The sequence below is a fragment of the Phacochoerus africanus genome, chromosome 4 (assembly GCF_016906955.1).
Source record: "Phacochoerus africanus isolate WHEZ1 chromosome 4, ROS_Pafr_v1, whole genome shotgun sequence".
Taxonomy (NCBI): Eukaryota; Metazoa; Chordata; class Mammalia; order Artiodactyla; family Suidae; genus Phacochoerus; species Phacochoerus africanus.
Genome location: NC_062547.1, coordinates 45,950,406 through 45,969,524, shown reverse-complemented (window position 1 = coordinate 45,969,524; position 19,119 = coordinate 45,950,406). Strand labels below are relative to the sequence as shown.

The 19,119-nt window shown below is 37.5% G+C and overlaps 1 protein-coding gene across 3 annotated transcripts in view; it reads left to right on the top strand.

Annotated features, from left to right (window-relative positions):
• Positions 1-19,119, top strand: part of PDE3B (phosphodiesterase 3B) — a 189,261-nt gene that overhangs the window by 104,680 nt on the left and 65,462 nt on the right. For all 3 annotated transcript variants that reach the window (XM_047776230.1, XM_047776229.1, XM_047776228.1), the window contains exon 2: positions 11,123-11,173. In XM_047776230.1, coding sequence (XP_047632186.1) covers positions 11,123-11,173 — 51 coding nt within the window. The remainder of the gene's footprint in view (positions 1-11,122; positions 11,174-19,119) is intronic.

Here is a 19,119-nt window from a genome sequence, read left to right as displayed (position 1 = left end):
CAATGGGAACTCCCCATAATGTAGAGTCCATGTCAGGGATATAGATAAAATTTTGCTCAATCATAAGCTAGAGAAACCGGTTGGGACATGTGCCATGTTACATATCCAGGAAGGACACAGGAGGTCTAGAAGAGAAGCAGGCAGATAAAAACTTGAAAACATCTGGAGGGAACAAGAGATTTAAGAATACTGGTAAAATAGAGGCTCTTCCATATTATATTTGGAAAATGGCAGTCTCTGCTTGAATTCCCTTTAGCACAATTAGACCATGATGTTTATAACAATTTAAAAATTTTAAAATGAGTCTGAAAAATATTAGGGTTAAGAAAAAAAAGTAAGGAGTTCCCGTTGTGGCTCAGTGGTTAACGAATCCGACTAGGAACCATGATGTTGCCGGTTCATTCCCTGGCCTTGCTCAGTGGGTAAAGGATCTGGCGTTGTTGTGAGCTGTGGTGTAGGTCGCAGACATGGCTTGGATCCCATGTTGCTGGTGTAGGCTGGCAGCTACAGCTCCCATTAGACTCCTAGCCTGGGAACCTCCATATGCCGAGGGATCGGCCCTAGAAAACGCAAGAAGACCAAAAAAAAAGAAAGTATGTGTTTTACTCAATTTCAGAACATCGAATGATAAAAACAAAAGTCTCATGCTGTCAATAGAATATGGAGATTTAACTAATTGGTATTTTTACAGGTTAAAGTTCTACCTATTTCAAATAATAAGTGACCTCAGTACTCTCATATATTGCTCCACTCAACTTATATTTGTCGCTTGTCCCTTTAAATATTGTTATTTCTGGTTTTGTACACTTAACAGGAAAAAAACCTTACATGTATATTTTACATGCTACTTTATTATCAGTATGGGTTTAGAAAAATCCTTTTTGGAGTTGACTGGCATGTTGAAGGACCAGCAAAATAAACCAGAATAGCTAAGAGAGAATTACAGGAGAGGAATTGGAAACAAAAAGTAACCATCACTCTTTTGAGGAATTTTGCTATAAATGGGAGCAGAGAATTGGAAATGGCTGGGTGTGAGTATGATCATGAGAGCGTGTGTGAGATGTGAGGAACTACAGTATATTTATAAAGTCTAATGGGAATGATTTAGTAGCGAGAAAAAAAAATGATGAAGTAAGGAAGAGGGAGAAAATTGATTGTGAAATATCCTCAGATAGGCTCCAGGGGATTGGATCTAGTGCCATTGACTAGACCTGGTGAAGTTCATCTATAGTAACAGAATGAAATGCAGGGAGTGTGGGATGGGGGTATCGGAAGGTAGTTTGATAATTTGATGACTTTTTTTTTTAACTTATGAGTTTTGGAAAGAAAGGTCTCATCAAAAGTTAAAATAACTATCCTTTCAGCATAGTAATAGAAAGGGGATAAAATTGGAGGGTTATAAATCTAAATTCAAATTCTAGCTCTGTGATTTACTAGCTAACATCTGACAGAAGAACTTGGTTAACAATGACCCTGTACTACTCAGGGGTTCAGGGAGAAATAGAATTCACTCCAAGGTGGTTCCAATAAAAAGATTTTAATGATGAATCCACTTTGAGAGAGTGAGCAGGGTTAATAGGATAGACAAGAGGTGGCTAGGCAACTAGAGACAAGTAACTATGGAAAGCTATTATCTCACCTGAGGCTGAAGGAACAAGGGTGGAAATGGTGTTTCCAGAGTCACAGCTGAAGTTGTGAAGGGAAGACCATCTGCTAAGAGCTGTAGTCATGGAGGAACTACAGTTATTACCAGAGACACAGGTGTGTAGGCAGAGGCAGCAGAGAAAAAATAACCTTCATCTCTCTCTCCTCCCAAACTCGTTTCCTGCTGTCATCATATCTCAATCTGAGCGGAAATCAGCTGCATGGGAGCTCAGGAGATGCAGAGAATAGGGGTCTGTCTCCCCAGAGAGCACAGGAAGGCAAAGAAGGGATCTGGAAGGCAAATGCAGAATAATATAATCACTAAGCCTCAACTTCTCCATACATAAAAGGGGTTACTTGTAAAACTTGTGATTTTACATGGCTGCCAAGCACCTGCTGTATTACTAGCACATAGTGCTGTTGATAATAATAGTAGTAAATGATAATTATAAGATGATGTAGCATAATGGTTAAGAATCCTTAAGGCTTTGGAATGAGGCAGATCTGAATTTAATTTCTGTCCCTGCCACTTACTAGTCATGTGACCCTGGGCAGCTTACTTCACCTTTTTTAGTCTCTGTTGTGTCATTTGCAAAATAAGGAAATAAGGCTTACCACAAAGAATTCTAGTAAAGATTAAAGAGGACATTAGGTATTAGGAATCTAACATAGTGCTGGTGCGTAGCTTGCAGTCTAAGCCACCACAGCTGTAATCATATATTTTGATTGATCAGTAAGAATAGTAAATGAAATTAGTTTCTAAGTAATGCTAGTCTCCACCCACTCCCCCCCCCCCTTTTTTCCCCTGCTTCTCAGTTTTTCTGGCTGGGGCCCTTCTGTGTCATGCAAGGGTCAGGGTTACTATCTTTGTGCTTTCAACTAGTAGAAAGTACCATTTTGGTTAGTTTAGCTTTTTGACTGTCCATTTATTTTGTATTTTTGGTTTATATTCAATAAACAGAGTTAAATGGGCCTAAGGTGGAAGGCATAAAAATAGAAAAAGTTGTTAGTGCTAAAATTCAATCAGTTTCATTAGCCTAGATTTATACGTGAAGCTCAAGTAAATTATCAACAAGAAACACGAGAATAAAGGATGCTTTAACAGTTAATTCAGAGCTATACCATAATGGCTAATCTTTCAAATTTCACATAAATATCACAGTTCTGTAAGCTTGACTTGAGGACACATATATGTTTTTCCTTTTGGCTACATGGGGAACAATGAAATAAAACCTCATTGACGTAATTGAACCTGATAACATCTCCTGGTTGTGCTGCTGATGTTTCACTGTGGTATTGGTGGTTTTGTAGAGCTCTATAAAGCATGTTGGACTTATAAACATATTCAAACAGAAACTTTTATCAGGATTCAACTTTTTAACCACAAAGAAAAGCTGAATTTATATAAAGGCACAGTCTTGGGTTTACTTTATCATGTCAACTAAAAGAATTTTTTAATAGTATGCACCTTGTATGTTATTTATGAGAAAATGCTGTTTTTAAAATTATCTTGAACAGGTAACTACAGTGTGTGAAAATATGTAATAATTTCCAATAACTGTATTATACTTGAGTTTAGATGGAAACAAATATAATAGAGCCCCTAAAAATAGCCATTAAAATTTCATACTTTTGTTAAATCTTATAATAGAACCATGATTTGAGAACATATCATTGTCACCGTAACTTCTTGCTTTACTGTTATTCAAAGTTTAGCCATGTTTCAATTATTTATTTATTCTTATATTTAAATTATAAGATCTACTTTGGCATTGGGATTGAACTTTAGATGCCTACATTTTAATGGACTTGGGAACAGTTTACATACAAAGCATATACTATATACTTGGAAATTAAATTTTAAAAGGGCTATATATTATATAGGAAGAATGAGGCTTCTACTGATGTTTCTTAAACTTTTTCTTTTTCTTTTTGGTCTTTTCAGGGCCACAGCCATGGCATATGGAAGTTCCCAGGCTAGGGGTCGAATCAGAGCTGTAACCACCAGCCTACGCCACTGCCACAGCAATGTGGGATCTGAGCCGAATATGCAACCTACTCTGCACCTTGCAGCAACATCAGATCCTTAACCCACTGAGTGAGGCCAGGGATCAAACCCACATCCTCATGGATATTAGTTGGGTTCTTAACCTGCTGAGCCACAATGGTAACTCCTTAAACTTTTAATACCCATGCACTATCCACTATGTATTCACTGTAAGTGGCATGCACTACCAATATTAGATAAATATATTAAAATGATTCATAATTTTTAAAAACTAAAAAAATTACATTACCAGTGAACATTGTTTGCAATAGTAAAAGCATTCTGTTTTAGCTCACTGATGAGTAAAGAGGTATGTGTTGTAGGTTCATTCTGTATCTAACCAAATTCTTTCCTTTTTTCTATTTCTCTTCAATTGGAAAAATCCAAGCAAAACTATAACCTACAATGGAAAGCAGCAAGTGTTTTTTTGACTGTTGGTTCTGAATACTCTAATTCAACAAGGACCCTGGAATCATAAAGAGATTTCTTTCAAGACTGTGTCAGTTGCTAAGTAATGGGCATTGTCATACTTAAAAACTTGAGAAATAGTTCTTTGCATTTTATTGAAGAAAAACTTCTATTTACTATTTACAGTTTTATTTGTACTCCATTTTCCCACAGCACGCTGAAAAGATGTACATACACTCTGTGGCCCAAAATTGAGTGTGTGTTATGCTCTTTCTTTAAAACTGAAATCATGCCCGGCATGTATGTTTTAACCACCAAGCTGTTTTCTGTGACTAAAGCAGTGGTAGATCTGTAGTTAAGAGGTAATCTCATTGTTTAGTAAGTCTTTTTCTTACTGAACAGTTAACTGATTCTTTCAGAATTGATTGCAACACATTTTTCAAGTCTCTCTCATAGTTCACAGAATAATCATTAAATAGGAAAAAATCATATTTTATAGTATGAGTTTACACATAAAATGTTGTCTGCTATCTTTTGTTGTCTGTATTACACATAAACCAAGAGCTGATTTGGATTCATCATATGAGTACATTTGCCTGCCAGTAAAGTGAAATATCTGCCATGTACACATATGATAATAATTACTCTGTTACCTTTTATGCCTTTTCAGTTCTGTGATGTCCCAAGGTGTCATGTAATAAATACGTTTTGGAAATTATTTGGTCTGGTTTCTCTACCAGCATAATGTTTGTCATCTGTGTGACTAGTTTTACAAGTCTCTCAGCAATAGTTTGTCTTTTGTGTATGCTTTTCCTATGAAAGGCACAGACTCTGAATGGTGCCTCTATAGTTTTTGTCTCCTCTGTTTTAGGAACAGAAATCTTGAGTTTCATATAAGAAAGTATTGTGTGTTTATTCTAGAAAAGTTCTAGTGGTTTATCAAAAAGCTTCATATTTTGTTTGAATGTCATCAGTGTTTCAAAGTAGACAACATGCAGAAGAATATAGAGTGAATGAATTGCAAGTCTGAAAAAAAAGTCTAGTTTTTCGATAGTCATTCTTGTATCACTTAATAGTATATATTTGTTTTCATGGGTTGTGGTATTATCATACCCACAGATTTGTAGTCAGTTTGCATTAGAATCTTGTTCTTGATTTTGGCTTAGCATTTATTCTGAGTTATTTATGTTACTATTTTTATTAGTACTTTAAGCTTTAGGAAACCAATTTTGAGCCATTTTTTTCCCCCTTGGGAATAATACTGTAACAGAATGTAAAGAATACAGAGTTCCCATTATGGCTCAGCAGTAATGAACCTGACTGGTATCCATGAGGATGTGGGTTCGATCCCTGGCCTCACTCAGTGGATTAAGGATCTGGCATTGCCACAAGATGCAGTGTAGGTCACAGATGCAGCTAGGATCCTGCGCTGCTGTGGCTATGGTGTAGGCTGGCAGCTGTAGCTCCGATTTGACTCCTAGCCTGGGAACTTACATATGCCGCAAGTTGGGTCCTAAAAAGCAAAACAACAACAACATCTCAGAATGTAGAGAATGCAAATTTAACAGATATAAACAGTAGTATTCAAATGACATGAAAATACTTCTACTAAAACGATTTGTAGTCTTACAGGATAATGCAGGTCCTTAGGGCACCTGGCCCACTTTTCAAAATATAATGATTATTAAGATGATAGTTTTGTGGAAATCAGTTATTTTATATTTCAACATTTTGAAATATGTATAAACTAAATTGGTTCTTTTATTCTTCCTATAAATATTCCAGACCCCTGAGGAACGACTGGTGATTCACAGATTTAATTAATAATGGCTAATACCCTGCTACTGTTTCCCAGTTTGAATTTTTATCTAAGTGCTAATATTATAGAGATATTGAGCAAGATTTTCATTAAGGATTTTGCTCCTTTGGGGAAATCTCTCACTCTGCCCTGTATATTAGTTCTCCTACTGTCCTGAATCATTCCTATTAAGTATAAACAAGCTCTAGAACCTACCTTTTTTTGTTTGTTTGTTTGTTTTTTGTCTTTTTGCTATTTCTTGGGCCGCTCCCGCGGCATATGGAAGTTTCCAGGCTAGGGGTCTAATTGGAGCTGTAGCCACAGGCCTACGCCAGAACCACAGCAACGCGGGATCGAGCCGAGTCTGCAACCTACACCACAGCTCAGGGCAACGCCGGATCGTTAACCCACTGAGCAAGGGCAGGGACCGAACCCGCAACCTCATGGTGCCTAGTCGGATTCGTTAACCACTGCGCCACGACGGGAACTCCCAGAACCTACCATTTTAACAGAAGTATTATCACCACATTCTTTTCCAGATATCACTCCATTTCATTCTTGCCTTATACAGCACAATTCCTAGAAAGCTTACTCTCGTCACTGTCTCTGCTTCTTTACCAGAATAGACACTAAGGATAATAACAGACACCATCAATCCACCATTAACTTTGAACATTACCAATAACTTTGAAATTAACTGTATGCCATTCTCAGATTCAGTTTTCTTCTCTTCCCCCTTAGAGATGATTATACTGAATTTCTGTATGGTTTCCCCTATATTTATATTTCTAAAAAATATATTTCAGAGAGTTCCTGTTGTGGCTCAGTGGGTTAAAGATCCAGTGTTGTCTCTGTGAGGATGTGGGTTCAATCTCTGGCCTGGCTCAGTGAGTTAAGGATCCAGCATTGCTGCAAGCTGCAGCCTAGGTCGCAGATGTGGCTCAGATCCAGCATTGCTGTGGCTTTGGCACAGGCCGGTAGCTGCAATTTGACCACTAGCCTAGGAACTTCCATATGCTTCAGGTGCAGCCGTAAAAAGAAAAAGTATATTTCAATGTGTTTAATTTTATATGTATATATTTAGACTATATGCATACATTCCTCATGCAATATTATATTTTTAGGATTGATTCATATAGGAGGTAACTATCTTTCATCATTTTCACTGTTGTTTTCCACTGTATGAATATACCAAAATTTCCCCATGTTGTTATTGATAGATATTTGCATTGTATTTAGTTTTCTTGCTACCCCAAACAGTGCAACTCTGTGCATTTATGTTCTTGTCTCCTGGAATCAAACTATATAGCAAAGGATCGAGCTTTGGGGCTCTGCCCCAATCTGTTGTGGACCCATGCTTTTAAAAAATACACTAAAACCTTCTATATCAAATTGTTATAAAAATTTCTAAATATTTACTTTCTGTACCTTTCTTATTGTCTACTACACCTCGAATAACACTGTTCTAAGATGTACCTAGCTGCAGAATTCCAGGATCATGTATCTTCCACTACTTAAGTGGAAAAAAAATTTTTTTTTTTTTTTTTTGCTCTTTTTAGGGCTGTACCTGCAGCATATGGAGGGTCCCAGGCTAGGGGTCAAATCGGAGCTGTAGCAGCCAGCTTGTGCCACAGCCATGCCAACACCAGACCCAGGCCATGTCTGCCACCTACACCACACAGCTCACAGCCATGCTGAACCCCCAACACACTGACCAAGGCCAGGGATCGAACCCACATCTTTACAGATACTAGTTGGGTTTATTACCACTGAGTCACAATGGAAACTCCCAGAAAATTTTTTCTTAAAATCACTAGTATTCTCATTGTCCAGTTTACAAAGAAGGCCGTCTACCTGTAATTTGTGGCTTTCACTGTATTTTGTTTTCAGTTCCTAATATACAGGGGATTTCAGACTAAGACCTGGTGTTTTTTTGGTAAATGTATTGATCCCAGAGAAAGTGACCGCAAATAAGATTGAGCTGCTGAAGAGTTTATTTGAAGCTAGGGTAGCAAGTACAAGTGAAAGAAAACCAAGATGATGGGATAAAGGGCAAAGAAGAAGTGAGTTTATTAAGGGAGATGGTCTGCAATAACAAATGCAACCGTAGAGAGAGCTAGAAAGGATAAACATAGAGAAAAAAAACCTTGTACATAGTAAAGTAAGAGCACAGTTAAATAGGATGTACACATTATCTCCCATGTCAGCAGCAGCTTTTGAAAATGAAGCCTTGGACTGGTCTCAGTGCATTAGGGAACTTTCTCAGAATGTAAACTAGTGATGCTCTTATGGGAAGCAGGACTACTTATGTATATACGTATGAAAATTTAATATTGTAGATTTAGTTTATCTCTGTATGTACTGTGGTGTTAGGAGGGCCACAGCCATTTTAATATTTTAAAGGTTTTGTGTTTTTTTTGCCACCGAGTTACTAACTTAGATCTCTTGGGAGTGATAAGACTGCTGTTAAGAATTCATAATATGAATGTAGGAGTTCCCGTTGCAGCGCAGTGGTTAATGAATCCGACTAGGAACGTTGCTGTGGCTCTGGAGTAGGCTGGCAGCTACAGCTCTGATTTGACCCCTAGCCTGGGAACCTCCATATGCCGTGAGAGCGGCCCGAGAAAATGGCAAAAAGACAAAAAGACAAAAAAAAAGAATTCATAATATGAATATAAATATGGCTGTTGGCATTGGAGGGCAGATATTTAAAAAGATAATCATACAGGTTAATGAAGTAGGGGGCAAGGAAGACTCAAATGTTAAGAAACTCTCCTAATGAAAGTATGCTGGAGTAAGCAAGAAATCAGCTTCTACTTAGACTAACAGCTTGAAGAAATGAGGTACATGTATGTCACTTTGTAGAAGAAATGCAGAAGTATGGATTAAATGGTAGCATGTTAGGCATGTTTGTAGACTCCAAAAACAGTGTCATAGGTAATCTTTAGTGACCCATCATGTGGTTCTGTCTTCACTCCTCTCTAGTCTGTATTTTTATTAGTGAACTTAAGGAAAGATCAGGTTTACAAATGTCATGATGATGAGAGGAGTGGTGAATAGGTTAGTCGACATTCTCACTCTCCAAAGAAACTTGGACAGGCTAAAATGAGGACTGAAGGGAAGTATTGCAGTTGGGAATAAAAAGCCAGTTGTATAAGAATAGCATGAAGCAAATGGAGCATGTATATCAAATATAAAAGAAACTCAGGGGTTTTAGGTTTTTTTTTTTTTTTTTTTTTTTGGTCTTTGCTAGGGCCGCACCTGCGGCATATGGAGGTTCCCAGGCTGGGGTCTAATTAGAGCTGTAGCTGCCGGCCTACACCACAGCCACAGCAACGTGGAATCCAAGCCGCGCCTGTGACCTACACCATAGCTCACAGCAACACTGGATCGTTAACTCACTGAGCAAGGCCAGGGATCGAACCCGTAACCTCATGGTTCCTAGTGGGATTCGTTAACCACTGAGCCACAGCGGCAACTCCCTAGGTTATGTTCATCTTAATGTGAATGCTCCTAAAACGTTATTAATGTTTTGGAGTTCCCCTCATGGCTCAGTGGTTAACGAACCCGACTAGGATCCATAAGGATGCGGATTTGATCCCTGGCCTCACTCAGTGGGTTAAGGATCTGGAGTTGCCATGAGCTGTGGTGTAGGTAGCAGATGCAGCTCTGATTCAACCCATAGCCGGGGAACCTCCATATGGCACGGGTTCGGCCCTAAAAAGCAAAAAAAAAATTCTTTATGTCTTAAAGTGCATTAATTGATGTCTCTAGAATCTAGAATGTATGCTGGCTAAGTCACAACTTAAAATAATTATATGAGAACCACACTTAGGACTATATAAAATACTGCATAAATTTGGTGAGTCTACTAAATAACATTATGTACTTTGCATGTAGCTATACCATAGTCATTTTGCAGGTACAAGGCCGTGAATTTTGTAAGTGGTTGTAGTCTGTCTGGATTTTCTTTGGGAAGAAATAGGTTTCTCCTCACTGGCAGGAGATGACCTTCTGCAACAATGTTGACAAGGTGATAATGACAATTGACAATTTTTTAAAGTGATCATATTATCTAAAATAGAGGTCAGTAAGCTATAGCCCACTGACCAAATCCTGCCAGCAACCTGTTTTTGTATGGCCATTGAGCTAAGAATATTGTTCTGTTTTGTTGCATTTAAAGGGCTATAAAGCAAACAAACAAACAAATGCAAAGAATATGCCGTGGAAACCTTATGTGGCTTGCAAAACCTAAAATATTTACTACTTGTACCTTCACAGAAAAAAATCTGCCAACTCCTAATAAAATATCAAACCAATGATGGAGTATATCTGTGTGCATTTTAATATTTTTTTTTGCAACCAGGATCCTTACGACCAAGGACAAGAAATAACACAAATATTTCAGTACATAGAAACTTTATGATTACATTACAAATTAACCAGGCTTATGTTCCAAGACTAGGGTTTCAAAGCTATGTAGAAAATCACAATTATAATCAATTACTTAAGCAAAAGGAGACCTACTTATTAAGTAAATTTAAAAGAAATTTAAGATTAATGATAGGGAGCAGTTATAGTTTGATAAATTAAAGCTAATTTTATTTCTTTGAGCAGTTCCTCTTGGATGGGGAGGTAGCCACAAACCCTGCTAGGATGAGAAGGGCAGGAAGAAACTAGTCTGGTACTAAGAAGTTATCATTGATAATCTATAAAGGAGACAAAAAGGAAATCCGTAGTTATCTGTGTATCAGAAGGAGTGTTAATTTTTATAAATCCATTCCCTTATATGTAAACCACAGGGCCAGCTTTCTAAAGTGTTTTTGACAGAAATGCCCTATTGGTAAGGAAATATCACCACCTACTGACATGATTTAAAATGACAGATTATGAGCCTTTGGAGAGTGGGAGGGGGAAGAGTGGTGATTTGTTATTTTTCTTGTATTTTTAGCAAATGGATGTGATTTTGGATTTACATTTTCAGTTCTGTGGTAATAGATATTTTGAAGGTTAATATAGTTTAGTGACCTTATTCTTTTGATTTGTCAATCACAGATTGCATAGTTAATGAAATAGTCCATCTAAGGGATAATTTTATTCTCACCTTCCCAGTTCCTCTCAAACCATAAGGTATTTTAGGTATCTGTAATCAAAGATGCTCCATTTTGTCTTTACATGCATTTGTTTATTTCCAGTGTATAACAAAGTGGATTTCTCTTTTTCAGATGATTCTTTGGGATTGGGACTTAAAGCAGTGGTATAAACCTCACTATCAGGTAAATATAAGTGATATCAGTATAATATCTGTAATCAAACTTTTGATACCTAAGTTGAAGTTACATTCAGAAGATTTCTATGTTTTAAGATTTTTCTTTAACTAAACTAAAATAACTAGAACTTTCATTTAGTTGGATTTTTTAAAATACATTTTAATTGAAGAAAATGAAAAGAAACTAAACTTATATAGTTATTTATTAAATGTTGCTAATTAATCTGGTCTCAAAATAAACTATTAGTTCTATGTTAAGGATGAGATTTATTTTTCTAGTTGTGGACAACTGATCCACAGAGAGGGGGAAACAAAAACAGATTAAAAGCCATGTATGATAAAAAGCAAAGCAATTGAAAATAAATTTTATTACAGAAGCATATCGAAAATTGCACAGCTTAATGAATTTTCAACAAATAAGTATCCCATGTATCTAGTACCTATATCAAGAAATAGAACATTGGAGTTCCCATCCTGGCTCAGTGGTTAATGAATCTGACTAGCATCCACGCAGGTTTGATCCCTGGCCTTGCAGGGGGTTAAGGATCTGGCGTTGCTGTGAGCTGTGGTGTGTGAGCTGCGGTGTAGGTCACAGATGCAGCTCAGATACTGTGGGGCTGTGGCTGTGGTGTAGGCCTGCAGCTACAGCTCCAATCGACCCCTAGCCTGGGAACCTCCACATGCTGCAGTGCAGCCCTAAAAAGCAAAAAAAAAAAAAAAAAAAAAAAAAAAAAGCAAAAAAAGGAAGAAATAGAACATTTCTGGCATCCCACAAGCCTCACTTACATACCAATCTAATCATTACCTATGTGTCCATAGAAAATCTCTATCCTGACTTCCAGCATTTAGTTCTGCTTATTTGTGAGCTTTATAAATAGGATCATACAAAATGTACTTTTTAAAACATTCTTTGATCACTTTAGGTTGGTATCAGTGGAACTGAAAATAGAAGTTTAGGAGAAAAAGGAAAAATCACTCAAACATCAAGGAATATGTTAATTTTGTTAACTTTTCGTATATGTATATTTTTTAGGTCTTTTCCTACTTCTCAATTGTATTGAAGTGTTTGTATATTCAAGTCTAAAAATGTGTAATATTATATTTCATGATGCAGTTTTGAAACCTTATGTTTTTCACATTAATGGATAAACATTAATAAATAAGAAACCTTTGTCAGTTGTGTTTATAGACCCATTACCTTTTTTTTATCACATTAATTTAGTTAGTTGTCCCAACAGAAGAATTTTTTTTTTTCTTTTTAAGGCCACACCCACGGCAGAAGGAAGTTCCCAGGCTAAGGGTCAAATCACCACAGTCACAGCAATGAAGGATCCAAGCCATACCACAGCTCAAGGCAACGCCAGATCCCTGACCCACTAAGCGAGGCCAAAGATCGAACCTTCATCCTCATGGATACTAGTAGGATTCATTTCCTCTGCACCACAATGGGAACTCTGGTTGGCTTTTATTTTTAAACTATAAATGAAGTAGACACAAGAGCTCATTGAGAATAAAATATTCTAGGAGTTTCCTGGTGACTCAGTTTAAGATTTAAAGATCCAGCATTGTCGCTGCTGTGGCTCATGTTTGACCCCTGGCCTGGGAGCTTTTATATACTGCGGGCATAGCCAGAAAAAAAAGTTAAAGTGTAACACTCATATATAAAAGTGCACAGGCCATAACTGTACAACTAGATGAATTTTCTGAATTAAAATATGCATGTGACCATTTTTCAGATGAAGAATTCAACACCCCAAATCTCCCCACCTAGTCATCAACTTCTCCCAAATATTATTTCAGTCCTGATTTCTGTCATCACACCCTGTTTTTCTTGTCTTTTTCTGAATTTTATATAAATGAAAGCATTCATGTATTTTGTTTTGCTTCTTTCTGTAAGATTCTTCTTCTTACTGATATTTTGTCTCTTTAGGGCCACACCATGGCATATGGAGGTTCCTAGGCTAGGGGTTGAATCAGAGCTGTAGCTGCCAGCCTACACCACAGCCACAGCAATGCCAAATCCTTAACCCCCTGAGCGAGGCCAGGGATTGAACCCGCAACCTCATCGTTCCTAGTCGGATTCCTTAACTACTGCACCACAACATGAACTCCTCATTGTGGCTTTAATATTTGTTTTCACTGATTCATCAGGTTGAGAATCTTTTCATATGTTAATTTGCTTCCCAAATATCCTTTGGTAAGATCTTTTCCCCATTTTTCTACAGATTAACTAGCTTTTACTTAAGTGATCAATACGAATTCATGTGTTTTATACATGAATATACCTACTCGTGAAAAAAATCTTCTCCCTGTCTATGGCTTGGTCCTGTTGAAAATATTCTATATATCATTTTATTGTATGCCAGCTTATCAATCATTTCCTTTTTTGCCTAGTGATTTTTTGTATGTGTCCTATTTAAGAACTCTTTTTCTATCGTGCAGGTTGTAAAAAAAAAAAAACAAAACCTCTTCTGTTACCTTCTAGTAGCTTCTTTTTTTAATTGAAGTATAGTTGGTTCACAGTGTTGTGTTTGTTGTGTACAACAAGTGATTCAGTTACACACACACATTCTTTTTTAGATTCGTTTCCCTAATAGATTAATATAAGATACTGAGTTTCCTCCTAGAAGCTTTGTTTTACTTTCCATCTTTAGATTTGTAATTGCATCTGGAATTGATTTTTCTATATTGTGTGATTTATAGATCGACTTTTTTTTCCATATGGATATCCCATTGATACACTTCTTTCTTCTTTGCACACTGCATCATCACTTTTTGTCATATATCAAGTGACCATTTGTAGATCTGTTTTAGGACTTTTTATTCTGGTCTGTTTGTCAATTTGTCTATCCACAAATTGATTCCACATTCATTAATTACCATAGCTTTATAATGTCTTGATATCTGATAAGTTCTCCAGCTTTGTTCTCCTTCAAAGTTATCTTGGCTATTTTTTAATAAACTTGAAAATTTCCATACACAAAAAAATACTGCTAGGATTTTGATTGAGATAATATTGACTGTACAGATCAGTATGAGGAAACTTTGCATTTCTGTAATACTGAGGCTTTCAATCCATGAAAATCATTTATTCCTTCACTTCTCTGAGTCATCTCATTTATTCCTAGATCTTTAATTTTTTTGATTGCAAAACACCTATCAATTTTTAGAAAAAGTTTGTCCTCAGAGAAATACAACTGATTTTTATATGTTGAGCCTTGTATCTAGTGACTTTGCTAAATTTACTTATTAATTCTGATAGCTTGTCTGAAGATTCTTTGAGAGTCTTTTAGGGATTGAATAATGTCATCAATAAATAAAGACAGGTTTATTGATTTATTTCCAATCCTATGCCATTTTTCTTGCATTACCGTATGGTTTAGGGCCTCCAAGCAATGTTGGACAGAAGTGGTACTAGTAGGCAGCTTTGTCTTGTTTATGAACTCTGGGAGAAAATGTTCAACAGGTTCACCACTAATGTTTTCTATAGTTACCCATTATCAGATTAAGGAAGTTCCATTCCAATCCCAGTTTACTAAAAAGTTTTTTTTCTCTTTTAAGTCATGAGTAAGTATAGAATTGTATCAGATACTTTTTCTGCATCTATTGAGACTATCCGTGGATTTCCCCCCATTTATTCTATTAATGTGGTAAATTATATTGTTTAATTTTTGTGGCCATGTTGACCCATCCCTCAATTCCCAGAATAAGACGAATTTTATCAAGATAAGATATATTTTCTTTTTAAAAATATATATCACTGGAGTTTATTAATATTTTGTTGTTGTTGTTTTGTCTTTTCTAGGACCACACCCGTGGCATATTGAGGTTCCCAGGTCTAATCAGAGCTGTAGTCACTGGCCTTACACCAGAGCCACAGCAATATGGGATCCGAGCCGCATCTGCGACCTACACCACAGCTCATTGAACACCAGATCCTTAACCCATTGAGCTAGGCCAGGGATTGAACCTGCAACCTCATGGTTTCTTGTCAGATTCACTTCCACTGCGCCACAACGGGAACTCCTATTTTGGAATTTTGAACACAAGTTTACTAGAGAGAGTTGGCCTATGATTGTTTTTTCCTCGTGTTTTTGACTTGTTTTGATATAAATGCTACACTGGTCTCATAAAATAAGGTGGGAAATAATCTCAGTTTGAAGCTTTTTTTTTTTTTTTTTTTTTTAAGGGCTGCACCCACTTCATATGGAGGTTCCCAGGCCAGAGGTCGGTCTAATTTGGAGCTATAGCTGCTGGCCTGCTCCAGATCCACAGCAACATGGGATCCGAGCCGCATCTGCAACCTACACCAAGCTCACTGCAATGCCAGATCCTTAACCCACAGTGAGGCCAGGGATCAGAACCCTCAACCTCATGGTTCCTAGTCGGATTCATTTCTGCTGCACCACGATGAGAACTCCAGTTTGCAGCTTTTTATGGACAAGTCTTAAATTATTAAGTTTCCTTAATAGTTTTAGGGCTATTTAGATTTTCTACTCCATCTTAGTTTGGCTGGTGTTATTTTTCTGAGAACTCCTTTCGTGTTGTTCCCTCCAGCATTAAGACTGCTGCAAGATCTATTTTACTTTCAAAATAGAAATCTTTTTGAGGATTTCTGCTTGGTTTTTCCATCTCTTGGCCACTGTTTATAAATTGGCAAATATCTCCAGGGCAAAAGCAGCTCTGAATTCAAGCTTGCCTCCTTGTTCTTTGCTTCTCTCTGGGCATTTGAAGCTCTGTCTGTCTTTAGAACACTAAATTCCAGTTTTGGTCTCCCAGCCCCTTGAGCCTAGAAAGCTCTACGATGTATTTCCTAGCCTCATAACTGCTCTGCTTCTCATCCTCTCTGCCCTGTGCCAGCTACGAATTACAGCAAATTCCGAAAGGGGAAAAAGTTGCACAGAATGTTGGGTTCATTTAAGTTACTTTCTCTTAACTCTGAGTTCTTATTTTTTTGAGCCCTGGCTGTTTGACTGTGTTCTGATGCCTTGAAAAAATGCTACTTGTATTTTATTTTGGCTTTTCTAGGCAGTTGCTCTATGCAGAAGAGTTGGTCTGATTCAAACTAGTCCTCCGAAGCTGAAAAATTAGGCGACCTTCTTATTCTTAAGTCACTTTTAACATATTTACCCATATCTAAATTGGGAATAATATAGTTCCCTCAAAGCACTGATGAAAATAATAATAATATATGCCAGGTACACAGTAGCACGAAAATGTAAGCTAATATAAATATAAATATAAATTATAGTAAATACTAAGCATCTCTGAAATTATACCATAAGACAAGAGTCTGCAATTTTTTTCCCTATATAGGGCCAGATAGCAAACATACAGCCACCTACTCTTCCCCCTCCTCCTCTCCTTCAGTAACTCTTAATATGTAGAATTTATTCTTAACTATGTAAAAACAAGAATTTGTCAAATATAAGCCAATGGGAAGTAAGAATTTAAGTAAAACTTTTTAAATTATAGCAAACAATTTGAACATACAATTTGATCTAAGTCAGATGATGTCACTCTCTTGATCACTGCTCTCCTATCTGACGAAAAATAAAAGATAAATACTAATCATGAACTTAATCATGGTTCCTTCCTTTTCTCCCTTTTACTTCTCTGACCTCATCTTCTACGATTTTCTCTTCCATTTACTCTGCTTCAGCTACACTGGCCTCCTTGCTCTTCCCCAAACAACCCAGGCAGGCTTCTGCCTCTGCATCTTTGCTCACTCTGATCTTTCTGCCTGGAATGCTCCTTTCCCACACCTTTTGTCAAGTCTTAACATAAGTCCTGCCTTATTTTCCTCCCTAAAATTTCATTGTCTTCCATCACTTCTTTTTCCCTTTTCTTGCTTTATTTCTCTTGGACCGGCTCAAAATCCATGATTCTGGGGGTCCATTTTCCTTACCCTGGAATCTGATGTTCTCAAATACTGGTTCCAACATGCCTCTCCAGCCTTATTTTCCACTGCTTTAAAAAAAAAAAAAAAAAAGAATTCCCACTGTGGCACAATGGAATCAGTGGTGTCTCTGCAACACCAGGTTGCAGATTCAATCCCTGGCCTGGCACAGTGAGTTAAGGGATCTGGCATTGCCACATCTGTAGTGTAGGTCACAGCTGTTGCTCAGATCTGATTCCTGGCCCAGGAACTCCATATGCCTCAAGGTGGCCCAAAGGCAGGGGGTGGGGGGGTGGGGGTGGGATATATGTACATACACATACATATATATGGCGCTATACTTTAAAAATTTTATATTCCCTTGGAGTTCCCGTCGTGGCGCAGTGGTTAACGATTCCGACTAGGAACCATGAGGTGCGGGTTCGGTCCCTGCCCTTGCTCAGTGGGTTAACGATCTGGCGTTGCCGTGAGCTGTGGTGTAGGTTGCAGACGCGGCTCGGATCCCGCGTTGCTGTGGCTCTGGCGTAGGCCAGTGGCTACAGCTCTGATTCGACCCCTAGCCTGGGAACCTCCATATGCCGTGGGAGTGGCCCAAGAAATAGCAACAACAACAACAAAAAGACAAAAAAAAAAATTTATATTCCCTCTACATTGTTATTTTACCACTTTTGTACCTTTATTTATGCCCTCTCCTTGAGGAATGAGCTCCTCCAAATAAATTATGTTTATTGTAAAAAATTATTTTCTCCTAATCATTATAAATAAAATCCTGCGACATTATTAGTTCAGCTCAAGTGGTACCCTTTTCTTAACATTTCTGTTATTACCTATATCCCCTTTGAACTCTGGTGCCATTTTATCTGTATTTTAAATCATTTTCTATAACAATAATATTTATTGCACTGTACCTGTATGTACCATACATTGCTTTAAGTGCTCTTCGTATCATCTGCTAAGTACCACTATAAACTTTGGAAATAACACAAGAGGCAAACAAAGGAGAAGTCTAAAGAAACAAAGAAGAGAAGTTAGGGACAACATAGTAAGAGAGTGCCTTAGAACCATCACCCACCAGCAAAAGGTGATGCAGACTCCCAGCTTAGCCAGAATGGGATGCAGGTAGTCTCTTTCCATCCTCAGAATTAAAAGAGTCTTGCCAACTACGCCAAGGGGGAGTTGATCAGGAATTCCAATGACATTGAGTGGCTGGGGATATACTCATATTCCATACAGGGTGTGAGACTCCCCCTCCCAATGAGAGACTGCGTGGCCAGGTCTTGGCAAACCAGGAGCCTTGCCCAGAAAATGCTCTTTGTTCTTGTGTCCGGGAGACTCCCATCCCCCCACCTAGAGGTACCAGGTAGTGGAACCTGAGGAAGCTGCCCACCAACTCCCACCTCCAGGCACCAGCGGGGAGCAGTGGAAACCCTAGTGGCACCAGAAGAAAATCAGACAGACTGAAAATACCATTGTGAATGCCCTAAAAATTAAATTGTCACTAGAACTACAGCCTGAAAAAGTAGACCAGGACTTGTGTTCTAAATATAATCAGGAAGACCATCTCCTATAGCAGAATAGCCAAAATGTTAATGATAAAATTTTGAAAATCACCTGTCATACCAAGAACCGTGCAAATCACAGCTTGAATGAGAAAAGACAACCAGTGTTTAATATCAAGATGAATCAGATTTGGAATTGTCTGAAAAGGAATTTTAAAGTAGAAATCATAAAAATGTCCTAACAAGCAATTACAAATTCTTTTGAAACAAATGAACAAAATAGAAAATCTCAGCAAAGAAATAGATGTTACCCCAAAAAAAGAAAATTATAAAAAAGTGTATAACACAATAATGGAAATAAAAAAGTTGTTAAATGGGCTCAATAGAGTGGAGATGACAAGATAGAATCTTTGATCTTGAGGGTAGATCAATAGAATTTACCTAATTTGAACAACCTAGAGAAAATGCATGGAAACAAAATGAACAAAGGCTTGGGGACCTGAGAGACAGTAACAAAAGATCCAACATTCATATCATCAGTGTCTGAGAAGGAGA